Source organism: Elephantulus edwardii, unplaced genomic scaffold (genome assembly GCF_000299155.1).
Source record: "Elephantulus edwardii isolate Elephantulus edwardi_28Jun2011 unplaced genomic scaffold, EleEdw1.0 scaffold00119, whole genome shotgun sequence".
NCBI lineage: Eukaryota > Metazoa > Chordata > Mammalia > Macroscelidea > Macroscelididae > Elephantulus > Elephantulus edwardii.
In genome coordinates, this window is record NW_006399869.1 from 3,230,297 (window position 1) to 3,238,739 (window position 8,443).

An 8,443-nucleotide genomic window follows, 5' to 3' on the forward strand; every position below is an offset into this window, starting at 1 on the left:
TTAAAATTGTATCTAACTCTCATTCCATTCCTATTATATGCATACCCACCAATAGATGATTTTTTATCATCATTATTATAGAATGTTTGATATATAGTTCAATTATTGTTATAGGTTTGTATGTTAACCTCCTGCTACTAATCTTCCAGAATGTAAACACGTGGGATTTCAAGGTCTTTTCTGTTCACTGGTAGTTCCCAAGTACTTGGAAGGATTAGTTTCTGATCTGCAGCAGAAATTTAGGTAAATATCTGTCAAGGGGAAGAATTCTCATATATGAGTGTCTTTTATCCTTTAACAATTTCAATCTCTTTGTTTTTCCAAGTAGTTTCTTTTCCTCCCCTCTGTTTTTTATTATCCCCAATAATGGGCAACAGAGCTAGCAGGAATAATTTAGATAATTGCTAAAACTCAATTTAACTCTCTTCTTGAATTAAATATTTTAAATAATTGTTAAAAAGTAATGAGGTTGACTATAATTTTCCCCCATTTATTTCCCCTAGCCATGTTTTGTGAAGGTGCTTTTGAACAAGTAATCAGCTCAGGCACAACGAGAGAGTGGAAAGAAAATTTGGATAATCAGTCATTGAACAATGGAGAGTTAACAGGATATAAATGTGAACTTACAAAACAAGTCTCCATGGAAGAAATTATTCTTCATAATAATCTTCTGAAAACATTAACCTTAATTTTAATGGCTTCTCTCCACCAACTCATTCAAACTTCTCATCAACTTTCAATTATTAAGAATATCCAGTCATTTCTGGTTAGGAAAGATAAATTCCTTCCCGAGTTCAATAGTTTAGCAGTCTCAAATTAGTTTATCCATTTTAACTAAGACCATCCATCAGCAACCATATGATACTGAAGTTTAGTAGCTATTGTATATTCGCTAATATAAATTAGCAGGACAAAATGTCTATGTATTTATATTTATTCATATCAGTTCCCATTTCTTTCCCCACTTTTCGTCATTAAACTAAAGCCTTGAAATTGATTGCCTAGTGAAAATGAGGCTACCTATTGTAGGAAGTAATTCTTCAGTTGACTTTGTTTTGGTTTTGGTCTTTGTTGGGAATTAAGAGTCTTGATTTTAGCCTTTAAAAGAGGAAAAAGTTTTAGATCACAACACCTCGCCTTTCAAAAGGCCATGTTGTTGTGTGTACCAGTCAGAATCAACTCACTGCTAACATACACTGGAGGAAGCTGACCAGCATGGGAGGAGATTACCTATCCTCTTGGAGCACAACAAGAGGATTTGAACTACAAACCCTTAAAATATATTCTGTATCTTCATAAACAAAGCAGTAAGAGGCTTAAAGAGAGGGGGAAGAAATTATAGAACTTTTAAATTTAGCATTCCTCAGGAAATAGAACTTTTAGACAAAAATATCACACTAGACAAAATTTTTATTTGACATAAAAATTTAAAACGGACAGGTTTGACACAGCAAAGTATAAAATATGGATGTAATGAAAGTATTATATTTTTAAAATAAAATTACAGACTAGATTGACACTTACACTATAAAATGAAATAAATGCCTGGTATTATAACACATAATAATTATTTTCTATACATTGTGAATCAACACATTTAAATTCAGAATTTGTTTGCATCAATTAAATTACACATACTAACACTAACAAATAACAAGAATTCTCTTAATTAAACACACACACATATGTATAGTTATTTTCAATCTAGTTTAGATGTTCTAGATATTTATTCTTTTAATGGTAAATACCGAAATTATGACATGTGAAGACAGTGTATAAGAGATATCAAGTCAGCTTTGATTCCATTATTAAGAAATCCATACAGAATTGGATTAAGACAACAGGACATCATTCCTAGCAAATGGCAAATGCAATACACCAACTTGAAATGCCTATTTGAAATAAGATTATCATTAAAATCTGTCACTACATGGAAAAGATGTAGTGGCATCCAGCTAACAGCAAACACTAGTATCAAAATGGTCAGTCTGTAGAAAATACTTCGAGACTTTTTTTTAAACCTTATGATAGAGCGTTTTACTCTCATTTCATGATTATCTGAGATTTCTTCAGCCTTCATCTCAAAGCAGGTGGGGATCCCTGGTATGATCTTACTGGATGAAGAGAAGTGAGTTCTCACGGAACCATTCTGTGGCTGCATTACTGAGCGCTTTTCTTGTAGAGGACTCACTGGAGCAGGTAACACACAGGCTGTCTTCTTGCTGTATCTTCTTCTATGTTTTTGGATAAATGAGTAACTCCATTTATGGCTGCTGGAGAGTTTTACTGGTGGCCCATTCTTTTTGGATGGCTGCACAGTCAAGTTGATCATCTCATGTTCTTCTACACTGTTTTCTTTACTGGACAACTCGCAACTTACACTCCTACATACACTGGTATGACTTACAGTCAGGCAAACCAAAGGCAGGATATACTGAACAAGCAATAAAGAGATAGTGAAAGCAATTCTATATGCATCAGAAGGCCATGACTCAATACATAAATACTTGCTGCTCATGGACCCTGAGCCAAATGTTTCCTGAAGTCCCACAAGACTATGAAACACTGGGAGAGGAGAGCAAATTGCAAAACCTAGTGTCCAAACAGTAGCTACTAAGAAGTAGCCATGGTTTGCTGTTAAACTATTAGAAAGAGGATATTTTATCATATGATACCGGACAATGGCGATTGATATTAAAATTAAAGTTGAAACCAGAACTGATACACATTGAAGGAAAGGCATTATGTGGCACATGACTTTGCCAAACATCCATTGATCCAGCAATATAGAGGTCAGTGTGAAAGGGGAGCAAAACAACACAATCAAAATATCAGAGAAGGCCAGATTTCCTATGAGGAAGTTCACTATAGTCTTCTGATTGCGCTTTCTCATGAGAGCCATCAAAATAAGTAAATTCCCCATAAAGCCAAGAAGGCTTACAAATGTATAGAGTCCAATCAGAAAATACTGCAAATCATCTACACTGCTTTTATAGTCGTCCCAGTTTGGAAAACCAGAATTCCTAGTGGCAGCGGTATTATTCTCAGTGGCAAGTGTCTTGTTATAATACTCTTTCAGCTGTAAATCCATATTAAAGTCCTGTTGGAAAGAAAAAGATATTGTTTAGCAACCTGAACAAATTATATGACTACTAGAAACTAATTTACTGATCAAGATTTTTTTTGAGTGGTCGGATGAGGGAAATTTAATGAATTTGTTCTTGAAAACAATGTATTCAAATTTCGTAAATGAACTAGTAGAAAATTTTAAAAAAACAACCAAAATCTTATACCCTATTAGCATTACCTTTTTAATCTAAGAAATTCATGCTATGTATTCATTCCATATGTAATGTAAACATCAGCCATTAACAATTAAAGCATGTTTTATCATTGTCAATTGTTGTTTTTTGTTGTTATGTGCCTTCAGGTCACCTGCGACTTATGGTGACTCTATGTACAATAGCTCTGAAGCTTTCCCTGTTCTGAGCCGGTCTCACTGACTCTAATACACTGACTCCCTTGCCCTAGTTACTGTATCAATCCATCTCATCCAGGGTCTTCCTCTCCTGTGCTGTCCCTCCAACCTTTAAACCATGATGTCTTTCTCTAAGAAATGGTCCCTCCTGGCCATGTGCCCAAAGTATGTGAGACAGAACTTTGAAAATCATAGCCTCCAAGGAGAAACTTGGTTTCAGTCTCTGCAAGACAGACCTCTTTGTTTTCTTGGTAGTCCATGGCTTGTTCAAGACCCTTCTACACGCACCATAACTCAAAGGCATCAATTGTTCTTCTGTCATCTTTAGTCAGTGTCCAGATCTCTGATGCACAGAAAGTAATTGCAAAGACCATGACCTGGATCAAGCACACCTTAGTCTCTAGACTGATATCATTGCTCCTCAATACTCTGGAGAGGTCCCTGACAGCAGATTTTCCCAGTGCAATATGTCTTTTGATTTCCTGACCACTGATGCCAAGCCTTGTGCTAAAGTAGTAAATTGTGATATAAAATGTATGAGGGAAGGAATGTTTGAAAAAGGGGAAGAAAATGCAGATAAAAAAATTTCTATTTCTCTAATTACAATCGACATACCTATCCACATTACCCTCTTCACTACAGGACAGGGTTCAGTCCTATTGTACATAGGTTCACTAAGTATCACAGGTGACTTAATAGTACATAAAAATAACAAAAATTGCAATCAATCATAAGGGTTATTCTTTAGGCAAGATATCTGATTTATGGTGTACTCTAGGGTTGGTAAAAGAGAGGAAGACCCTCAACCAGATCTATTGACAGATTTATTGACATATTGCAATGGGCTCCGGTATGTCAAATAATGAAGATGGCTCAGGATAGGAAAGGGTCCAGGTCTGTTGTATACGGGGTTGCTAGGAGTCAAGTATGACTTGATGGTACTAAACAACAACTACTTGCCTTAAAAAGGAGCTCTGATAGCAAGGCATGTTAAGAGTTGTGCTGCTCACTGAAAGGTCAATGGTTCGGATTCACAAACCAATCTATCTGTGGATGAAAGACAGGCAGTATCCTCCAAAAATATTTACAGCCTTGGAAACCTGATAGGTGATGGCTCTGAGTCAGAATTAACAACAATGAGTTGGGGTTTGGGTCTTCTTGCCTTCCAGATTCATTCTCTCTTTTTTTCCTGACTTAAGGCAAAACTATTCTTAAAATATTAAGTCACCTGTCGTCTCTGCTCTACTCAATTACTGTTGCTGTGTACCGTTAAGTAGAAACTGGCCCATAGATGACCCTCCAGCAAGCTTTCAGAGATAATTTTAATCTTTCGGGAGGAGATTACACATTTTTAAAATTAATTTTAATGAAGTTTACAGAAACTTAGGGTTTCAAGTCATTCATTGTTACACTTTTCTTCCTGCCTACACCCTCCCCCTCAATTAACTTTTCTCCTTGATAAGTAAAAGAAAGACTCTTTCATTGCTTTGCAATCCCTCCCCTCAAGTTCACTGCACTGTGCAGCCTTCACCCTGGACTCCTGACATGACAATAATAACTAATCATATATCCCTTTTAAACAGAGATTGCCCCATTTTTCTCTGGCACAGCAGCTGGTGTATATGAACTGTGTGTCGTCAGGATTGCAGTACAACTCCTTACGACTAGGCCACCTGAGCACCCTGCTCTACCCAACAGGAGATCATTTTCTTTCCTCAGAGCCCCTCTACTCTAGTTGTTTGGTGATATTTTTCATAATCTGCTTTGCGTTATTACATTTGCAAAATATACCAATTTGCCTCATTTAATAAGTAGAACTGTTCCTTATTTACCCTTAAAAATGAAAAAAAATATAAATTTAAAGAAACAAAAACACAAACACAACATCCTAGCAATTCAACTACTCTATAGGAAGCTCTTGTGGCCTAGTGATAATAAGCTTGTGCTGCAATACTGAAGGCACTTGGTTCAAATACACCAGCCCCTGCATGGGAGCTGGATGGCAATTTCTTCCCATACAAATTAAAGCCTCTGAATGGAGGGTCAGCTATGAGTAGGTTCTGACTCAAGAGCAAACAACAATAGTTTATAGGGAGCTTTGGTGGCCTAGTGGCAAGAAGCTGTACTGCTAACCCTAAGGTACATAATTCAAATCCATCAGCATCCGAGGGAGAAAGATGGACAATTTCCTCCCATACAAATAAAAAGCTCTGAAAATCCTCTGGAGAGTCAGCTATTAGTCAGTTCTGACTCAGTGCCACACAACAACAGCAATATAGTTTATACAACATTGAAATTCAGAATCCTAAAATGTAGAGACCTTCTTTCAAGACTTACCATGCACTCAATAAAAGTTTATTAGGTTGCATCACTGATATGTGAATAGACTTCTGGACGCCAAAATTACTCCATGATCAATCCTCAGTGCTTTGAGTTAGGTCAAATTACCATGTAGTAGGATAACTACTGACAAGCAGTGTTGGGTCATCTTTAGTTGTTTATTTTTTAATTTAAAAATTATGTATAGATAGATAGCTTTCATAAGTCTGGTGGCTCACGTGGTTTACTATTGGCTGCTAACATAAAGGCGGGTGGTTTAGATGCACACACCCAGCAACTGTGGAGAAGAAAGATCTCCTATTCATCAGCTTCCAAGATCATAGCGAAGAAAATCCGAGGAAGACTTCTGCTCTCTGATATGGGGTCACTAGAAATGCAGTCAACACTACGCCAGCTAGAGCAAAATGAGCACCTTAAAAAATTCCATTAATTCATCATCTTTTGGGTTTTAATTTGAGTGAAGTTTTACAAACTTTACTAGGGTTTTGGGGCTTTTTTGGTGTGGCTTTCCTAATATGGTTTCAAGGAAACAGTCTATCTTAAAGTTAAATGGGAACCAATACTAATGTAACATTCCCAAATAAGATAGGGTTTGTGGTGTTGCTTTTTCCCCCTTCAAACAAAAGTAATGTTATACCACAATGGCGCTACTTACTTGCTTCTGACAATACTACTGAAAATTAGACTATCAAGAAGGAAGAAGAAAAGCTCCTCTTTTCCTTTAAAATTCAGCACTTTTCAGTTTTTTATCAGAAAGCTCCTATGGAAAAACTCAAGACATTAATTCTGGGGGAGATTTATATATATATATATATATATATATATATATATATACACACACACACACACATATATATATACATATATATATACATACATATATATATACATACATATATATGTATATAACTTCCACTAGATATAGATATTTATGTACTTATTTCTAGAACTATAAATGGATAATAATCCTTAAAGCTGCACAAAAACATATATATATTTAGTTTAACAAGAGATAAAATTTTCTTTAGGTTAAAATAGATTTACTGGCATAGTCCAATAAATTTCTAATTATGAAATTTGGTTGAGCGAGTACATTAATTACATTAACTAGCTTCTGTTTTATACACAAATATAAAACAGGAAGACATAGATATTGTTTCACTATGAGGTAATTTGAAAGTTTAAGCTTCCTAATTTCTACAACTGATTCCATGATGATTTAATTCATTTCTGGAAACTAATTGTTGGGTTTGCATGCCATCAAGTTCGTCCCAACTCATAGTGACCCCTATATACAATAGATCAAAATCCTGCCCCATCTCTCAACCATCATTTCTATGATTGAGCACACTGTTGCAGTCATTGTGTCAATCCATTTCCTTAAGTGACTCACACAGCCTACTGACTCATCTTATTTATCATTCTGCTAGTCAATGGCCTCCCAGGTCCTACCTTGGATATGTGCATAAACTTCTAATCAAAGCAACTTTGGCTAGTGTTTCTGCCTAATTTCCTGAGTGCTGCTGTCGCCCTGGCTTGACCTAGATTGTTCAGAATCCTATTTATACTCACGTGTACAGGCTATTTGTAACTGTAATCTTGCTTATTCTTTTTATCCACTTTCTTGAATCAATGCTGTCCTCAACATTTTGTGATAGGTCATCATACATCAACTCTCTGCTCTATTAGAAACTCAAGGACAACAAAGATATTAGAGAGCGACTTCTACAATGACTTTTACTTTCTTGGGCTATTGTTATTAGGATGAGATCATTAAGAGTAAAACACAGGTACACTATTTATTTACTTATTTATTTATTTTTAAGAAGGAAGTACAGTAAAGGTTGTGGTTAGAGAAGCAACGTGGTTTTGAGAGTAACTGTGTTAGTATACTTACATATATGTGGCATAGAGCTGGTGGAGTAGACCTTAGGGAATTGCACTAGCAATCTAAAGGTGCCACTTCTCTGGTGGTTTTAAATTTACCAGCGGCTCTAAAGGGAGAAAGAAGGGCAATCTCTTCTGTGATTTATAGCCTTATATCAGCTATGAGTTGGTTCTGACTTGATGGCAATGAGGGGTTTAAAAAAAATAATGTACATATTGTTGTGCATCACAGAGTTGGAACTGACCCACAGCTGACCCTCTGTCCATCCTTCTTCCATGGAGCTGCTGGTGGCCTCAAACTGTGGGCCTTTGAGGTTGCAACAAATTTATCTTACATTTTAATTTGATCCATAATCAACACCCATAGAAGTTGCAGTTGAGAAATCAAAGAGTGCACTACATTGAGAAAATGTGCTGCAAAAGATCTGATTAAAGGCAAAAATGTCACCATGAGGATTAGAACACACCTGACCCAAGTAATTATATTTTCAATCACTTCCTATGTATGAGAGTGTGACAATGAATAAGAAGGACCAAAGAAGAATTAATGCCTTTAATATGTGGTGTTGAGGAAGAATGCTGCCAGAGAAATTAAAAATGTGTCTTGGGAGTGTGTTCCTTAGAAGGATATGAACATGTACGGCCAAGCACAATTAATAAAAGTGCATCTAAATTCCAAAATCAATCTCCATAATAGTCTATGTGTTTCCTACTGCCAAAGGGGCCCTTTAGAGTAGT

General features: G+C 36.1%; 1 protein-coding gene across 2 annotated transcripts; it reads right to left on the reverse strand.

The window, feature by feature from the left end:
* Positions 1-1,744: 1,744 nt before the first annotated feature.
* NPY5R (neuropeptide Y receptor Y5) lies at positions 1,745-7,480 on the reverse strand. Of its 2 annotated transcripts, XM_006892770.1 has the most exons (2): positions 7,439-7,480; positions 1,754-3,100 (listed from the first exon to the last, which is right to left on the reverse strand). In XM_006892770.1, the coding sequence occupies exon 2, from the start codon at positions 3,089-3,091 to the stop codon at positions 1,754-1,756; it is 1,338 nt and encodes a 445-aa protein (XP_006892832.1). In that variant the 5' UTR covers positions 3,092-3,100; positions 7,439-7,480. The 2 variants fall into 2 exon arrangements, with proteins under 2 accessions (XP_006892831.1, XP_006892832.1); XM_006892769.1 differs by lacking the exon at positions 7,439-7,480 and having other exon boundaries at positions 1,745-3,138.
* Positions 7,481-8,443: the final 963 nt, after the last annotated feature.

Excerpts from the sequence above, each read along its gene's own strand:
- NPY5R (XM_006892769.1), bottom strand. The coding sequence starts at position 3,091 with ATGGATTTACAGCTGAAAGAGTATTATAACAAGACACTTGCCACTGAG.